Below are 18,694 nucleotides of genomic sequence, written 5' to 3' on the forward strand. Positions count from 1 at the left end.
CACCACACAATTGTACTACACACACACACATACAGTACACTGTATACTCAAGGGTGTTACAGTCAACTTCGGATCTCTACCCGGCTGCTAACAGGCCAGGTACTTATTAATCAGCGAAAGTTTGAATCAAGGCAGCTTTGTGTGTTTCAACCGCTGCCATTATTTATGTAACTCCACCTGCGGGTGGCTGATTAGTCCTGAGCTAAGAGTTTTAATCAGAGGCATATGACTCAAAAGACCAGTGTGGACAATAAAACTTTGAATTCCATGGAAACCAGGTGTGTGTGTGTGCGTGTAGGAGGGGAAGGAGAAGAGAGGAACCATCTGGGATAAACTACAGTTAGAGGTGTGTTTGTTAGTTCACATGATGCCTGTTCTGGAGTTCCAGAGAGGGATGAAGAGATCGGGGAAGTGCTCAATAGAAAAAAGATGCACTAAGCACTGGAACACAGCTGGTGTGTGTGTGTGTGTGTGTGTGTGAATACGCCAGGCTGAACCACAGTTGGCATGATGCTCTGTTGCTCCAGGAACGTGCCTGTGGTCCACACTAGGGGTCATGATCTGTCCTCCACACCCCACGTGAAAGCACATCCTCTTCAGACTGGAGGAGGACGGTCTTCCCTGGTCTTCCAGGAAGTCATCCCAATCTGTCCCCCTTCTGTTCCCATTACTGAACGTTCATCTTTTTTAAGCGTCAAGTTTTACCCCGGAGGAACGGATGGTAAAAATATCTCCTGTCATTGTCCCGTTAATGCGTCAACTGTCTTGTAGTCTGTCGATTCTATTCAGCCTGTTTTGGAGCCGTATCAAAGGGAGGAGACATTGTGCTGACTAAGGGATGAGTGCAGGGCGGGAGGGGGGCGGGCCGGGAGGAGGGAGGGCGGGAGTTGGGAGGGAGCTGGCAGACACACTGCTGTTACATGTGACAGAGGCAGCATGAGAGGTAACGTTATGGCGGCATCAGAGGCACGCTGAAAGGCAGCCTTAGAGGCAGTGTGAGGGGCAGACTGACAGGCAGCGTTAGAGGCAGGGTGAGAGGCAGAATTAGAGGCAGGGTGAGAGGCAAACTGACAGGCAGTATTAGAGGCAGGGTGAGAGGCAGCATTAGAGGCAGGGTGAGAGGCAGCATTAGAGGCAGACTGACAGGCAGCGTTAGAGGCAGGGTGAGAGGCAATGTGAGAGGCAGCTTGAGAGGCACTACCAGCCAGAAGAGAGGGAACACACCTTAGAGGCATCTCTTGGCTTGTCACTGAAACTAATCCACAGTGTTGCAAAGCCCAAAAAAAGGGAGGTGGAGAGAAGGTTGATTTGAATGAGGCCGAAAATAGCAGCTGCCACCGCATAATTGGAACAAATAGAAGTCAGAGAAGCAGAAAATAACACGAAACAACAAGGAGTAATGTGACTGAGGCACACTGAAGTTAGCAGACTGTGACAAGCTGGTGTGCTGGGGAGAAAGTGGGTGGTGGAGGGGGGAGGAGGGGAGGAGGGGAGGGGGAGGAAAGACTTTTACCTGGCCATTCTTTTCCCACACTGTAAAACCTGTGTTCCTTAGTTCTGCCGTGGACTGCAGGAGGCATTGTGACCCCCCCCCCCCCTCCCCACCCCACCTCCCTCTGCCCCTCCTACCTCTCAAGCCTTCTGGAATCCCAAGCTGTGTTTAATAGTGGAGAGCTCAGCCCGCGCAGGAGTAATCAGATGGTAGCCGGCGCTCCAGACTCACGTGGAGCGAGCTGTCTAGCAGGGATTAAAACACTGGCATCCTGATTGAAGTTCTGCTGGTCGCCCCTGGAGCCGGCTAAAGAGAAGAGGGGGGGTGGGGGAGCGGGGGGGGGCTGGAGGAGAGGAGGAGGAGGGAGGACAGAGAGAGTGGGAAACAGACCGAGAGGGAGGTATAGCTCTGAGAAAGAGTGGGAGGAAGAAAGAGCGAGAAGGGGAGGCAGCGCAGTGCGGGAGGGGTGGTGAGGGAGAGAGAGAGAGAGAGAGAGAGAGAGGGAGAGGGAGGGAGAGAGAGAGAGAGAGAGAGAGGGAGACGAAGCGTGCCTCAGATCCAGAGTCAGAGACGCAGGGAGCGAGAGAGGGACAGAGGCGGACGGCAAAGGCCCCTCGACAGCACAGAGGCTAGTCGGGCGAGCGGAACACGGAGCTGCGACGGAACGAGAGATCAGAGCGGAGCAGGAGGGAGGAGGGAGGACTGGTGAGAGAGAGGGAAACGCACACCATCACAAACAGGGCTGGAACAGGAAGAGGAGGGGAGAGGGTGCGGTGTAAGATGAGCGGGAGAAACTTTTGGAGAGAGGGAGAGAGAACAGGAGAGAGAGCGGGGGAGAGCGAGAGAGAAGGAAAAGTCAATGAGAAAAACAATCCGTTCGAGTGGTGAAGGCGCCAAGCTGGAGGACGGCAAGACTCGTCTTCCTCCTCCTTTTCCTCCTCCTCCGAGGCTTCTGGGATTCCTCCATCATGTTCACAGCCGACAGACGAGCTCCAGGTGACCAGAGGGGGGTGGCCCAGCCAGGCAGCCCCCGCCTCCACCTCCGCCCCTGGCTTCACAACGGCCTGAAGACCCCCCACCTGGACCAGGAAAACGTGGGCATGAACGGAACCTGCCAACAGGCCAAGACCGGCCTCACCTACCTGGATCGGACCCTGTCCAGGACCAGGGGGTTGGGCTTTAGGTTTCTATCCAGGGATAAGGTGGACCTGCCTGGCAGGACAGAAATCAAGAAGAAGGTTAGTTACGGACTGGGACTGGGTCGAGGTCTGGGTCTTAGTCCCGACAGGAAACTGCCAGAGGTCCTGCAAGACCTTCATGTGAGGCCTGACAGCAGAAGGGGAAAGACAGAGGCCAGCCCTGCCAGGTGTAGCCAGCCCCCAGGACCAGAACCAGGACAGGGAGCCGTACCAGTCAGGGTGCCTAGGCTAGGGCAAGGGCTGCATCCAGGACAGGGGCAGAGGCACAATCTGGGGCTTGCACCACAAACAGGGCCGGAGCCGAGGCAGGGCCACAACAGCAGCACCTCTGTCATGGACTATTGTACAGACGTCTCCTTTGTTAACCACCTCAACCCTCCCCGAACAGAACCCCACCCCTCAGACAGGAAGCTGGTCCTGGCGCCCGTCGCCCCGACAACCTGGTTCAAAGGTCAGACCAACTGTGGAGCTCCTGTGCGTGCTGAGGGTGAGAAGGTGTGGGTGTGTGGCACAACACCCAGCCAGAAAGAGCTGCGTTCATCACTCTGGGTGAGGTCATACTCACAAGGGGGAGGGGAGAACTGCATCAGGCCTGCTCTCAGTTCCTCCACCTCCGGCTTGGCCCTAGAGCAGGGGAGAGGTCTTCCAGCCCTGGACCAGGGGAGAGGTCTCCCAGCCCTGGGGGACCCGTGGAGGCAGAGAGAGCTGCAGGGGCCGTCCGCGGACGACTTCAACGGCCCCATCTCTCTCCAGAGGCTCATCTTCTCCACAGAGGTCCCTCACAGAGACAAGGGACCCCTCACGCCAAGGAGCCACAACAGCCACTCCTCCTGGAGCCCCCGCTCACAGCTCCTCCAGCCCGGGCCCAGCCGGCAGGACCAGCGACCCAGGATGGAGGCCGGCCCCGGGGTTACAAGATGCAGCAGGAGGGAGCTACGGGACCAGATCAGACGGGTCATGGACAGCCTGGAGAATGTGCTGGGAGGCCTGAAGGATGTTCACCAGGAGATGAAGGAGGTAAGGAGGTTTAACGTTTGACTGAAACCTGTAAAAACATCTCTCCCATCTCTCTCGCACTTCCTCTTTTGGTCCCAACTCTCTGTTCTCTCTCGTTCTTTTATCTTTCCGTTTCTCAAACAACTCTCAACTCTCTTTCACTCGATTTTACTGCTCTGTTCTGTCTTCTGCTGTACGAGCCATGATATACGATCACTAACGTGCTGTGGTTGTGACTGTGGCTGGCATTATCATGCAAATTGCCACTATATTGCACCTACACACTGAATATGAATCAGTGTTGGAACATCTCAGAGCGTCCATGTGTACACAGAGTAGACACCTGGGTGACCATTTGCTTAGTACTTCGAGGGAGGAGGACAACGAGGTGATTTCCCTGCTCCATTTACCTAATGCACTGGCTAACATGTTCAGTAGCCTAGGCTAGCCCCTGCTCTCCCTCTCCCTCTCTCTCCCTAACAGATGCGCTACGGGGGGCAGCTGGATCTAACGCTTTTAATCCATTTACGGCAAACGCATCTCCGCCTTGTATTCTCATCCTGTGGAAGGTGGGGGGGGTAAATCGAGAGGGGCGTGTGTTGCTGTGCTCCCCCAGGAGAGAGCTCAGCTGTGGACCATCATCTACAACCAGGGACAGAGGAGGGTTTTTTTGGGGGGGGGTTAGGGCTGGGTACTTCATCCCCACGTTCGTGTCATCTAGGGAACATCCTAAAAGGAACTGTGTGGAAATCCCGCCAAAAACAGCGCGCGTCATGGCCAACTAATCTTTTAGTGAGCGAGCGTGACTGTTAGGCTAGTACACGTGCCTAAGGGGGTCCAGCGTTTGTTCTGGGGCCCATTTCATCTGAGGTCCACATATGAAATACAGGCCTGACATACCAGAGGATACTGAGGTAAGATAACGTGAAGGGACGCTGATTTGAAGATGAAACATGGAAGCACGCAGCGGATCAGGGATGACAGAAGGATGAGGATTTGTTTCCCTCTTTCATCTACTATACTATTTCAGAGGTTTAGGCTGGCTCAGGTCTGAAAGACCTTGTCGAATACTGAAGCCAGACGGGTCTCATGCAACGCAAGTGATTGCGTGATTTGCGTCAGAAAGTCGTTCAATTAGCACTAACTTCAACTTCAGTTGCATATATATTCCTCTGATCTTCACACAAACCAAACTAAAGAGGGAAAGCAGTGACGCACATAAACAGACAAACTCGACATGCAGCAAGCTCCCCTGTGTGTTTATTAAAACCAATATTTCAGCCCCGGCAGGTATTATATTCTCGTTTTTAGGAACCCCGGATTGAAACGCAGCGTTGACAAACGCATCAGGAGGAGTCGGACTCTTATACTCTGACGGATGAGCTTGGGTTTGAAACGCAGCTCTCGTGTTCCCGCTCAGTGTATCTAGGGGAGTGCCTTCCTTGTCTCGAGCCCTGTCGTCTCTCCACCTCGTACCCATCAACAGAAGAGGACAGCTTTGATGAACACGGGCTGGTGGGGCGAGATTGACACGACAATAACCCTGCCGGAAGCATTGTTTAACCAAAGACTGCTGGCTCAGAGACTGAGCAGATTTCTTCTCTGATTGTCCAGCCCTCATTACATTGTGTCTGTGTGTGTGCGTGTTTAATCATGCGTGTCTGTGTGTGTCCGTGTTTAATCATGCGTGTCTGTGTGTGTCTGTGTGTGTGCGTGTGTGTGCGTGTGTGTGTCTGTGTGTGTGCGTGTCTGTGTGTGTCTGTGTGTGTGCGTGTCTGTGTGTGTGCGTGTCTGTGTGTGTGTGTGTTTAATCATGCGTGTCTGTGTGTGTCTGTGTGTGTGTGTGTCTGTGTGTGTCTGTGTGTGTGTGCGTGTCTGTGTGTGTGCGTGTCTGTGTGTGTCTGTGTGTGTGTGTGTCCGTGTGTGTCTGTGTCTGTGTGTGTGTGTGTGCATTTAACCGTGCGTGTGCGTATTCTAATCCCCTTCACAGGTGGTCCAGCAGATTGAGTATCTGACCTTGTCCATCGACCTGAGCGAGGAGGAGCCCCTCTCCAGCAGCCTGCCCAGTCCGTCCAGCTCCAGCTCCAGTGGGGTGGCCATGGGTCCCGGCCACCACAGACACCCAGGCCTGGAGCCCACCCAGGGGGACATGGAGCCTCCCTCCAGTCCCGGGGGAGCTAGGTTTCCCCCAGTCTCCAGCCTGGCTGTTTCTCCCTGGGTCCTCCAAAACCCCGGGTCCTCTCCCAGGAGAGAGGGGGTAACTCAGCCTTCTCTTTGCCCCCCTGCCCCCCAGCCTCTCAGCCCCCCTGCCCCCCAGGATGAGAGCAGGGCTTCTGAGCTCTGTAGCCTGACCAGGATGAACCACACCCTCTGCCGGGCCTCCTGTTCCCCACGGAGCAGCCCTGTTCGGCCCCCAACTCCTGGCCCCTCACCCCTCCGAGTCCAGATCTACCAGTCCCGCCCGAGCCCGAGCCCCAGCCTCAACCCTACCCCCCGCGGAGGCTCACCTCTCCCCCCTCAGCCTCCCCTCTCTCCTGTCTCTCCTGTCTCCCTCCTCCCTCCTCTCTCCCCTCTCCCCCCTCAGCCTCCCCTCTCTCCTGTCTCCCCTCTCTTCCTCCTCCCTCCTCTCTCCCCTCTCTCGCTCCAGCCCCTCGCCTCCCCTTCCTTCTCTCCCATGCCCCAGTCCCCCACCCTCTGCCCATCTGTTTGTGTGGAGAATCACCTAAGGTCAACGCAAACCCCACACGGCGACCACCCATCTGCCAGGACCATCCCTCCAAGTCCCCTCCCTCCTCCTCCTCCCCCTCCCCCAGGTGGCCGCCTCAAGGACCTTGACGCTCAGCCCGGCCGAGACAGGCACCTGGGGACAGCCGGCTCCAGCCCAGCTAGCCTCACCCAGGACGTGGCTTCACTCCTCCGCCCAGGCCCCGGCAGGGCTCCGGGCCCCAGGGGGCGCAAGCCTCCTCCGTACCCACACGACGGTCACCAAGAGCGGGTTAGGAAAGGGAAGGAGCCCCGGAGAGAGGCTCCACCATACCCTGTGAAGAGACGGCTGCTCTCGACCACGGTGTGAGGGAGAAGAGGCAGTGGGGGGGCAACGGAGCCGGGCAAGGCTGGACGAGCCTCGGAGTAGAGGGTGTGAGAGTGATTTAAGACTCGCCAAGTAGAGACACTGGCCAAGTTTCCAAGGTGACGGAAGGTGTCTGAGGTGAGTCCATCTCCCCCCCCCCCCCCCCCCCCCCCCACACACACACACACCCCCGCCCCCTCCCCCCTCAGTAGTTTGTCATGTTGTGTTAGACAGGAAGTAGGCAGAGATGGAGAGACGGTCGTTTGGAAAAACACACACCAGACAAAGGATTCGATCGTGGTCGTTCGGGCTGGTGACTCATCTCAAAGAGGCGGATGTAGTCCACCTGGCTGCTAAATCACTTAAACCCTCACTGCATCCAGCCCTTATTCTGACATCCTAAAGCTTTCCCTGCGTCTCTCTCACAAATCCACACACGTTCTTGCCCTCTCCGAGTCCTTGACCCGCGGAGATGTCTGCTCAGACTCGTAAACATTTCGAAATATTTGAAATCTGAAGACCAACGACCTCTAACAACGCACAGTAGGAAAACGCCCTAAAAAATAAATAAAGATAAATGCCCTGTCATGGTCAGACTGGAGCGGCCATATTGTACACAAGCCCTCTTCATCTGATCTCCACAGGAACCTAGGAGCTTCAGTATTAAGGGTTATTAATGATTCAGGACTGGACCACAGTTGGTTGTCTGGCTAGGTCACCAGGGCTTGGATGCCTGTTAGAGATTAGAGGTGGGTGGGGGGTTGGGGGTGGGGCATGGTGCTGTCATATCAGTGACCCTGTACTGGTCCCACCGCTGCCACCCTGACAGACATGCATCTTCCTCTCTCTCCCCTCCGTCCACACGCTCCATCTGTCCATCGTGAGCACCGGGACATGTGAGACAGGGACAGAGTCAGACTCAAGGACATGTGAGACAGGGACAGAGTCAGACTCAAGGACATGTGAGACAGGGACAAAGTCAGACTCAAGGACAGAGTAAGACAGGGACAGAGTCAGACTCAAGGACAGAGTAAGACAGGGACAGAGTCAGACTCAAGGACATGTGAGACAGGGACACACTCAAGGACATGTGAGACAGGGACAGAGTCAGACTCAAGGACAGAGGAAGACAGGGACAGAGTCAGACTCAAGGACAGAGTGAGACAGGGACAGTCAGACTCAAGGACTGAGTAAGACAGGGACAAAGTCTTAGAAAGACATGTGAGTCAGACAGGGGCATGGCAACAGTCCAGAAATGAAAAGATTTGACCATCACTGAATGATGAGTCACTTCCTGATGGGTCACATCCTGTCCAGCCTTATGAGAAAGTAGCAGGCTTTGGTTGCACGTACAACGTTTTACACTGTGTGCATTCCTACGCCCTCTTGTGGCCATTCGATGTAACAGCAGAACAGGGCTTGGACCGAAAACATGGTTTTAATCAGGGATCACTGAAATACATGCCAATGTAATTTTCTGAGAGGGCTGGCAGAGGAGTTTCCTAAAGTTGCGTGTCTGCAGGCGGTAAACTAGCCTGGAGACACCAGCTGGGAGTCTTGGCGTGGTTTTGGCGTAGACGTGGTGAACACCGTTGGGCTGAGCTCACATCACGGAACCCTCGGCCAATCAATCGGCACTGCGGGTTTGAACACTGTTCACGGCAAATATTACGACGCTGCTAAAACGATGATCAGATCATGAATGCTCATAAGGTTTGAACGAGAGTCTGCAGTAATTTATTGACTCAAAACGACACACCTTTCCATTTGACTGTCAACATTAATTTATTGAAATACCAGACGAGGATTATGAATCAGGCCCAACGGATATAGGAAAATCCAAACCCCAAAAAGCGAATGTACAGCTTACATCACTTCCTGTGTTGGTGTCTTGTTTCCATGACAGTGAGTGGTGGTATTTCCTACCGTGACCCCAGAGGACCCTGGTCTTGGACGAGAGCACTGATGCTGACAGTGCCTTTATATGAGGGAACCTTTCTGAACTGTGACTGGTCCAATAAATAGATTTAGAAGACATACATCCGTCCGATTGGATTAACCTCTTCTGGTTCTACTAAATCTACTCTTTAATCATACTACGTTTGAATCATTTGATTCCCTCTAAAAACAAGTAAAGCACAGATTAGAAAAATGGGTTTATGTGGGTATGATTAAGAGAACAGAGATTAGCAACAAATCGCTATTTTAGCATAGGATGGATTAACCACCCTGATCTATGCCTTTACATCCTGCTATGATCATGTGGACATGTAAACATTCCTAAACATGGAGCATAACCAAGCCCATGTGCAAAGACATGAAAACAGAAGATATGGCAGCACTTTGTTTTACGGTAGTTTCCACTGGAATTTCAAACAAGTTTAGATAAATCAGGATGTCCTTTGTGGTTTCTAATTAATACCGAGCAACTCTTTTCAAATACAAAAACACGTCATTATTGGTTGATCGACCTTGTTCAGCCTCTCAACCAGCTGGAGTATATTCATCCATCTGTTTCAGCATATAATTTATTTACCGTAAAATAAAGTGCAACCTAAAGATCAGATTTAATCAACAGTAAATCCCATCAGTCACCCCTGTGTCTGTCACAAGCCTGTCCTCAGAGGCTTGTTAGACCCTCCCTCCGAGCTGGCTTGGATGTTTCGATTGGTCAGGGTGACCAGTCAATCAGACTTCAGGTAAATCACAGTTCGAAAGTTCTTGTCCAGCCAATGACGGTGAGCTTTGAGAGTTCTGCGTGGAACTTCCCCTCATTGTGGGTCACTGTAGGGAGAGAGAGAAAGAGAGAGAGACTCATCATCATCACTTTAAATCCATTTGAGTTTCCTGATCAATACTGAATCCAAAGACCTTAAAGCACCTTCCGGTTCCAGAACTTTCCTCTGATGTAAAAGAGGGCTTGATGCAGCTCGACACAAAGTCAGAATAGAGCCAACTAAAAATCAGTTCCCTTTCTCTCTACACTACAGTAACACCACCTTGATCCCCAGAGAGCAGACTAGACTATGCCAGAGAGCAGAGGAGGCTGTGAAGGAAGGGGAGAGAGGAGAGGGGAGAGGGGGAAGTGAGACGGAGGAGAGAGAGAGAGGTTTTGCAGCAGTGCAGATGGCTCACCTGTGAGTCCCTTCACTGAGAACTCCTCGTCCTTCAAAGCCACGTCACTCTGTCCTCCCGCGGAGGTCTGGGACTGGGGAGACAAGGGGAGACAAGGGCACAGAGGAAAGGAGATGAAGAGGAGGATATTGTTACTAGCAGAAGGAAAAAAAAATAATATAGTGAGTGAAGGAAAAAAATAAATAAATGAATAACAGTTCCAGCCTCACAAAGGAGTGTCACAGAGGTCAAGGAGTCTGAGATGATGCGGTTATTTTTATCCCAGCGTTTACACCAAGGGTGCTTTGTTTCCTGTGTGTCTGTTTACAGCAGGCAGCAAGAGAGGATCGGTGGTGGGGGAGGGGTCCAAGACGTTCAGACGGGGGCCCCAGCTGCCCCCCCCCCCCCCCCCCAGAGGGAGAAGGCACAGGCTGGGCCTGCTGGATCAGCTGTAGTAGCAGCACGATCCTGCAGCACAGCATTCAGGGGATCTGGGACTCTGCTCTTGGATCAGTGCCACCAGGCAAGCTCAATCAAACGAGGATGGAGCAAAGGCTATGAGGAGGATGAGGAGTATCTGGTTTCATCTGGATGAGCAGCGCACACCTGGGTCTGGGCGTCCTCCAAGACAAGCTGTCCGAATGCTGAGCTCATTTTCAGGAGTTAAGGGTGGATCTGAAGACCAGATCTCAGTCTCAGGGAGCGTTTGCTTCTGTCTGTCTGTTTTTTGTTTGTTGTTGTTTTGTTTTATGGCCATGCCGTTGATTCAATGTAGCCAGTTGAGCATTTTTAATCGTGGAACTGGTTTGTCAAGCACAACTTATCAATGTCCCCTAACAACAGAATAAAGTTATGTTGAATGACCTTGACTGGACTGCAAAATACAGAATGCCTGACACACACACGCACACACCTCGGCCATCTGTTCCCCAGTGTTATCAAGAAGTAGGATCCAAGTGTGCTCCTGGTGAATCTTAACCACGAATCTAAAAATGCCCGAGCCCCAGGAAACGTAGGTTTCCATGGAGACGGCCAGCGGGGTCTTATCAGAGATGCAGGTGCAGAAGGAGAGCCAGAATAGGATGGGGACTAGTCCGTGATCAGTTTTAATCATTAATGAAGACAATCATGTAGCCTGAATGGCCCTGGTCTTAGAACAGTGCTCCTACATTAAGGAACACAGACACCGGGGTAGGGGGGGCACAGAGATATGGGGGTAGGGGAGGCACAGATATGGGGGTAGGGGAGGCACAGAGATATGGGGGTAGGGGAGGCACAGAGATATAGGGGTAGGGGAGGCACAGATGTGGGGGTAGGGGAGGCACAGAGATATGGGGGTAGGGGAGGCACAGAGATATGGGGGTAGGGGAGGCACAGAGATATGGGGGTAGGGGAGGCACAGAGATATGGGGGTAGGGGAGGCACAGATATGGGGGTAGGGGAGGCACAGATGTGGGGGTAGGGGAGGCACAGAGATATGGGGGTAGGGGAGGCACAGAGATATAGGGGTAGGGGAGGCACAGATGTGGGGGTAGGGGAGGCACAGAGATGTGGGGGTAGGGGAGGCACAGAGATATGGGGGTAGGGGAGGCACAGAGATATGGGGGTAGGGGAGGCACAGATATGGGGGTAGGGGAGGCACAGATGTGGGGGTAGGGGAGGCACAGAGATATGGGGGTAGGGGAGGCACAGAGATATGGGGGTAGGGGAGGCACAGAGATATGGGGGTAGGGGAGGCACAGAGATATGGGGGTAGGGGAGGCACAGAGATATAGGGGTAGGGGAGGCACAGATGTGGGGGTAGGGGAGGCACAGAGATATGGGGGTAGGGGAGGCACAGAGATATGGGGGTAGGGGAGGCACAGAGATATGGGGGTAGGGGAGGCACAGATATGGGGGTAGGGGAGGCACAGAGATATGGGGGTAGGGGAGGCACAGAGATATAGGGGTAGGGGAGGCACAGATGTGGGGGTAGGGGAGGCACAGAGATATGGGGGTAGGGGAGGCACAGAGATATGGGGGTAGGGGAGGCACAGATATGGGGGTAGGGGAGGCACAGAGATATGGGGGTAGGGGAGGCACAGAGATATGGGGGTAGGGGAGGCACAGAGATATGGGGGTAGGGGAGGCACAGAGATATGGGGGTAGGGGGGGCACAGAGATATGAGAGTAGGGGAGGCACAGAGATATGAGAGTAGGGGGGGCACAGCCCATCTATGTTGCCAACACAGGGATGGGAAAGGTATGGTGATGATTAGGTATGGTGATCCCTACAACCAAGTGCTTTATAGGACTCTTGGAGCACCACTGACCTAGACCAGGTTGTGATCTCTGAAAAATCTACGAAGTATACTTACATATGCCTGGGCGTATTTGATCTGTTTGACTCCTCCTTTCAGCTCAGCCTTGAACTGGGTGAAAAAAAGATATGACTTTCCCTGAGGCCTGGCACAAGGAGAGAGAATGAGAGCAGAAAAGATTCAATCAGTTCTGTGTCGAATCGGTGATTCATGGATTGATTCATGGATTGATTCATTTCTTTTGTTTGTTCCCTAACGCGCTGAAACAGGAGAGGAGATTACCTAAGGCACACAGCGTCTAGGGTCACTGACAGTAAGCTGTTGAATTAGTCATTGAGGATGACACAGACACACACTGGAGGGGTAAGTTGACCTCACCAGCGTTGGTCCTTACCTCCACAGAGAGCAGGAGAACAGCGTGTGATCTTCGTTCAGGCCCAGGCTCATGAGCCACTGCTGCTCAAAGACACACAGATGAAAACAACACGTGAGCAGTCTGGACACCAGAGGCCTGTTCCATAAAGCGAGTTTACTGAATAAGCCAGACTTATCAGTTAGTCAGACACATTTCTAGTTCATTCGGTTCCATAAAGCTAGCTCAACGTAGGTCGAACTCGGTTAATATGGCAACTTAGGCTGCGAAACTAGTCTGGTCAGGTTCAGGCTAACTGTCAGGCTTAGCGTGACTTTGTGCTTAACCAGACCTTCCTGTAACACTGACCCAACGGGAAAACGATGATTTACCACGGATATTCTCATTTTCATGTTCAACATTGATAAAAAAATCAACTTAAATAGCCTACAACATTAAGCCTAATGCATTAAACGATGATGAACAATGATTTGACAGCCTACACGCCACGTTACATAGCCTAGTTTGTGAGTTCAAATGTTTAGGCATCAGGCTTAGGCCTATCTTAATCTAAATTATCCAAGTATAACTATCATAGCTATATAGTTCTTAACAGTAGTCTACAATTGTAAAAAAAACTAAATCCATAGGCTACATCCTCCATTTTCCCAACACAGCCATGTTAAAAAGTTAGACTACTGGGTTATGTATTGCTGTTCAGTCTCTCAGATGGCCTCACATCCGTACAGGGTCTTGGTGGTTCCTGTACAGGAACTGGTGCTTCAGCTGGTGGCTTCTCTGCGTGTTGAGGTTTATCAGCAGCATCATCAGTCCTCTGATCTGCTTTAGCTGATGCCATGATATCTCGGCAATTCCTTCTTGGCACAGCGCCATTTTCTGTCCGTATGTTGTATGATCTTGGTTGAATTTCATTGAGGATGGTGGCTTTCTGTGTCCATGTACTTTTGTCTTTCACCCTGACATGGTCATCAGTGTGCAGCTCAGGTAGGTTTCTGTGTTCCTCTGTCGTAATAGAACCTCTGCTTCGCCTTTTGTTGTTCCTTGAACCTGTTTACCTTCTCCCCCTCCTATTTCAGCAGACCTTCTTGAATGGGCAGGTTTAATCTCAGCCTACGTCCATGAGGAGGTGTGCTGGTGACATACCACACTCAAGTGGTGGGCTGGCTGAGTGGGAGTCAGATGGCTGAGCGGTGAGGGAGTCGGGCTAGTAATCAGAAGGTTGCCGGATCGATTCCCCGCCGTGCAAAATGACGCTGTGTCCTTGGGCAAGGCACTTCATCCTACTTGCTTCGGGGGGAATGTCCCTGTACTTAATGTAAGTCGCTCTGGATAAGAGCGTCTGCTAAATGACTAAATGTAAAATGTAATGTAAGTGGTGTTGTGCGGTATACCAGCAAACTCTGGTAAAAGTCTGTCCCATCATCCTTAGCTTTGGACAGCAGTCTCTTCACCGTCTGAACAGATTTCTCCACTAACCCATTAGACAGCGAATAGTAATCAGTCACTACAACATAGTCTTTCCCAGCACAAACAACAAGATCTGCGCCCACCTTCATGTATTGCCTGTCGGGCACCGGATGCGGCATTAGCGGCTTGGCAGGATTCCTTGCTTGATATTTCAGGCATGTTGAGCAGGTCGACACCTCATTTGCCACATCTTGACTGATACTCGGCCAGTACATTACTTCGCGTGCCCCTTTTCCTACACTTTTCAATCCCAAGATGCCCTGCGTGTATCTTCTTGAGCATTTCTTTTCGCAAAATTTTTGGGATTACAATCTTGCTACCCTTGTAGATGATGTCTTCCACTACCGACAACTCTGCTCTGCAGTTCCAGTACTCTGTTATATCAGGTGAACAACCTTGCTTAGTGCTAGGCCACTTGACACAATTCTTTCAGAGTTTCATCCTTGCTAGACTCTGATCTTATTTGTTTCATTCTCACGTCTGCCACAGGCATTGCCCTTGTTATCATGTCCACGTGTCCACATCATCTGACATAGCGCCATTCGCTGGCTCTTTCGGATTTACGGCTCTTGACAATGTCTCTGCAGAGTACATAAGCTTCCCTGGCGTACACATCACTGTCAACGAGTAGCGTTGCAGCCGGATCATCATCCGTTGGATTCTTAGCGGCTTTTGAAACAATGCAATCAGTGGCTTATGGTCTGTTTCAACAGATATGTCCTGTCCTGACACTAATTGATGAAAATGTTCACAGGCTTATGTTATGCTCAGCAGCTCTTTTTCTATTTGTGCATAGCGCGTCTCTGCATCTGTCATTGAACGTGATCACAACAACAACAACAAGACAGCTCCAAGTCCGCTCTGTGATGCATCAGACGAGATTTTGATGCGCTTCGCTGGGTCATAGAACCTCAGCAACGGTTCCAATGTGAGCTGTGTCTTAAAGTCTCTCCATGACTTTTCATGTTCGTGGTCCCATTCCCATTCTGTTCTCTTTTCTGTGAGTTGTCTAAGGGGTGCCATGCGTTCTGAAAGGTGGGGTACGAACTTCGCCATGTAGTTAACCATTCCATTAAACCTCTTTACATCCTTCTTACATTACGGCCTTGGCATGTTCTCAATGGCTGACACTTTTCTGGGATCTGGTCTAATTCCTTTGCTACTCAGAATGTCCCCAACAAACGTCCACCCCAAGCTGGCATTTCTCTTTGTTCAACCTAAGATTTGCTTTCCCTGTTGCCTCCAGCACATTTCTCAGTCTCTCATCATCTTCAGCCTTGGTACTTCCCCATACAATGATATCGTCCATCGATGTGTTCACTCTGTCCAGATGCGCATAGATCATGTGAATGGTCTTATGATACACCTCGGGTGCTGACGCTATACCAAAAGGTAATCTAAGGAATCGATATCTGCCAAACGGGCTGTTGAACGTGCACAGCTTTGAACTTGCAGTGTCCAGCTTCATCTGCCAAAATCCAGAAGATGCATCTAACTTGCTGATGTATTTGGCGTTTGCAAACTGTGACAGAATTTCCTCTCTGGTGGGAAGTTTAAAATGTTCTCTTAATTGCCCTGTTCAAATTCCTTGGGTCCATGCAAACTCTTGGTTTTCCGTTCTTTTTATTCACAATGACAAGTGAACTCACCCAGTCAGTCGGCTCGTCAATTTTTTCAAATCACATTAAGTCCTTCCATTCTGTCTAACTCCTATTTCAGTGGCTTTTGAAGAGCAAATGGCACTTTCCGACATGGATTGATTACTGGCGGCACGTTTTTGTCCACTCTGTGTGCTCATCAGGCAGGAGTCCTAGACCCTTGAACAGGTCACTGTACTCTCTCATGAGTTCATCATAATACATTTCTTGGTCATTGTCTACCACCTGCACTCTCTTAACAAGGTTCAGACTCTCACAAGCAGATAATCCTAACATGGTCTGTACATCTTTTGGTACCACAATGAATGCCAGTGTATGTTCTCTGTACTTGTGTCACTTTAACTATGCATTTTCCTTTTACAGGTATTGCTGCTCCTGAGTATCCACTTACTATTGTTGCATGTAATTTAGGTCTGGGTCTAATTTTGTTGAACAGTCTCTGATATTACATTTGCTTGAACTCCAGTGTCCAATTTCATTGCGACGTGTGTATTGTTCACTTGTAATGTCAGCATCCAGTTCTTTTTATTTCCATTCTGCCCTGTGAGTACATCCACATAAACTTCCTCAGAGTCACTCTCATCCACTGTATGGACTTTGCTCCGCTCTGCTTGATTGGTACAATTTCGTGCATAATGGTTCTTTTTATTGCAGTTGTGACATATTTTACCAAATGCTGGACATCTTGTAGGAGGATTTTGTGTGTCACATCGTCCACATTTATTTCCCTATTCGTCTCTATGCGCCTGTTTAGTTTAATCTTTTGCGTCGGGGCCGCTCCTCTTGTTGAACGCACTGCGTGCATCTCGCTTGACTGCATCCACATTGCAGCTCTCACTGAAAAGTTATTTTGCTTGCGTTTTCAGTCTCCGCTACTCTACACATTCCAATCGCTTTTTCCAGGTTCAAATAATGTTCTCTCAACAGCCTTTCCCGTACACCATTATCCGGAATCCCGCACATGAGTCTATCCATTATCAGTGAGTCAGTTAGCCTTCCGAATTCTAACGTCTTACTTCGGTTCCTCAGTTCGGTCACATCAATCGTTTCTCCCGTTTTCTGAAGACATGAAAAATCATTTTTTTTCCGAATACAGTAGCCTACGCCTCAAACTTTTCCAGTATTTTATCCAACTTCATCTTGTCTGCTTCTTCAGTGAACTGAAAGTTATTATAAACTTTGAGTGCTTCCTCACCCACAACATGAAAGAACACTGATGCTTTCGTTTTAGCATTCTTCTCGTCGGCGCCAACTGCTGATAAATACAACTGACATCGTTGCTTAAATCCTCTCAAATCCAGCCACATTACCTGTCAGCTGTAGACTGGGTGGTGGTTGTAACGCTTGCATATTCACTTCGTTTAGTCCTTTTTCTCCCCAGGAAAGAAGGCTAACGATGTCCTCTGGCAGAGTCGACGCTAATGTACTCGCTAGCTACTCACTCATGTGGCTCGTGCTCAGCAAAGTTGTGCTCTCTCTCCAAGACTATTTTCTGACATTTGGAGTCAGGTAGCTGAGCGGTTAGGGAATTGGGCTGCTAATCTGAAGGTTGCCAGTTCGATTCCCGGCCGTGCCAAATGACGTTGTGTCCTTTGGCACTTCACCCTACTTGCCTCGGGGCGAATGTCCCTGTACCTCGGGGTGAATGTCCCTGTACTTACTGTAAGTCGCTCTTGATAAGAATGTCTGCTAAATGACTACATGTAAATATATATATTTTTTTTTATTATAATCGAATCGTGACCCCACGGATCTAATCGTGAGGTACCAAAAGATTCCCCACCCTTATTACAAACGCAAAAGTGTGTGCCGTCAGTTGTGTTGACCATGGGCCTCTGAATCTGAAACCTACCTCGTTGGTGCCCCCTTGTGACGCATAGGTGAAAGAACACTCGTATCTACCCTGTGGAGGAAGAAGGAAATACATGACTAACTGGACGGGCAAAAACACCACCAGGAAATAAATCATAACTCTTTAAAAGAAAGTATTTCTTGTTATGATTTAATGGCACATGATAGACAACACTATGTTTGTAGTGGCATTTTTAAATATATGATGCATATTAGTCGTTGAATAAACAATTTCTTAAAACAGCAGAAAGCTCAATTGTATGTTCTCATGAATTTTGTTCAGGTATTTTACTGGCAACAATGCAGGAATTGTATTCAAGGTGAGAACCAATGAAAACAGTCAATGTGGCAGGCTCTCACTGACGTGTCACCGTCTCAGAGGTCATTTCCTCATCATCATGCGCCACAACTCCGTATAATAAATTAATTTTCTTTTCTTTTTTTAATATGCAAAAAAATAAAATAGATTTAACTTGTGAATTCGCAATACCAAGTATCATACTTGCATTACATTGCATATCATAGTTAAAGAGATGCTACATGGACTGATATCAGCTAGCCATTCAATCCTTTTCTCTTTCCAAACATCACTAGCTCTTATGGTTTAAGTTTGGTGCATCAGTCACACTTAGTCAAAACTCATATTCGTAGTCATGGCTACATAAAAGACATTGTGCACAGATGCTTGAAATTATGTTAGTTGAGCATGCATTGGCAGCTAACTTGCAAGAAGCTAGCTAGTTACCACTACTTACAAGTTTCTCAGAGAATGAGTGTACCATTCCTCCCGGTTTTACGTTGAATTCAACAGTCTTCGTTTCTTCCGCGGAGGAGCTGTTTAAAGCAGCTGCTAAAAGCAGCAACACGAGACAGGCCAGGTTACCGAAGCTTAGGTTTATGTGGCGAGACATTTCTAGTAGCTGATTTGGGTTAAATTGAGTTGTGTGAATTTGAAGCTAGCCTCAGGAATCTCCTTTTCCGGGTTGATTCTTCAAATCCTTTCGAAATAAAGGTATTTTCTACGGTGGCAAAGATACCCAAATGATCTAACCACTGATCCCGTTCCTTCGCCCGTTCATTAATAATATGTGAGGGACGTACATTGCACATCCTATTTTAAAAGTCCTACCACTTTTCAGGCTATGCTCTTATTTTGAAGGCCATGTAGCTAAAA

At 50.1% G+C, this 18,694-nt stretch overlaps 1 protein-coding gene and 1 long non-coding RNA gene across 2 annotated transcripts; one reads left to right on the forward strand and one right to left on the reverse strand.

Moving 5' to 3' along the window:
- Positions 1 to 6,333: 6,333 nt before the first annotated feature.
- Positions 6,334 to 10,793, forward strand: LOC124478473. Its single transcript, XR_006957240.1, has 2 exons — positions 6,334 to 6,895; positions 10,202 to 10,793. It is a non-coding gene; the product is annotated as an uncharacterized LOC124478473 (long non-coding RNA).
- Positions 8,524 to 18,672, reverse strand: mydgf (myeloid-derived growth factor). The gene is made up of 6 exons (XM_047036687.1): positions 18,276 to 18,672; positions 17,522 to 17,572; positions 12,566 to 12,627; positions 12,229 to 12,316; positions 9,893 to 9,965; positions 8,524 to 9,541 (listed from the first exon to the last, which is right to left on the reverse strand). Exons 1-6 carry the CDS (start codon positions 18,429 to 18,431, stop codon positions 9,462 to 9,464), a joined length of 510 nt encoding a protein of 169 aa, XP_046892643.1. The 5' UTR covers positions 18,432 to 18,672; the 3' UTR covers positions 8,524 to 9,461.
- Between the last annotated feature and the right edge of the window lie 22 nt (positions 18,673 to 18,694).

This window comes from Hypomesus transpacificus, chromosome 16 (assembly GCF_021917145.1).
Source record: "Hypomesus transpacificus isolate Combined female chromosome 16, fHypTra1, whole genome shotgun sequence".
NCBI classification, from domain to species: Eukaryota; Metazoa; Chordata; class Actinopteri; order Osmeriformes; family Osmeridae; genus Hypomesus; species Hypomesus transpacificus.

Excerpts from the sequence above, each read along its gene's own strand:
- mydgf (XM_047036687.1), bottom strand. The coding sequence starts at position 18,431 with ATGTCTCGCCACATAAACCTAAGCTTCGGTAACCTGGCCTGTCTCGTG. Across the intron at positions 12,628-17,521 it reads CACAAGGGGGCACCAACGAG|CAGTGGCTCATGAGCCTGGG; the intron begins GTAGGTTTCAGA and ends GTCTTTGAGCAG. Across the intron at positions 9,966-12,228 it reads TCAAATACGCCCAGGCATAT|TCCCAGACCTCCGCGGGAGG; the intron begins GTAAGTATACTT and ends TTGTCTCCCCAG.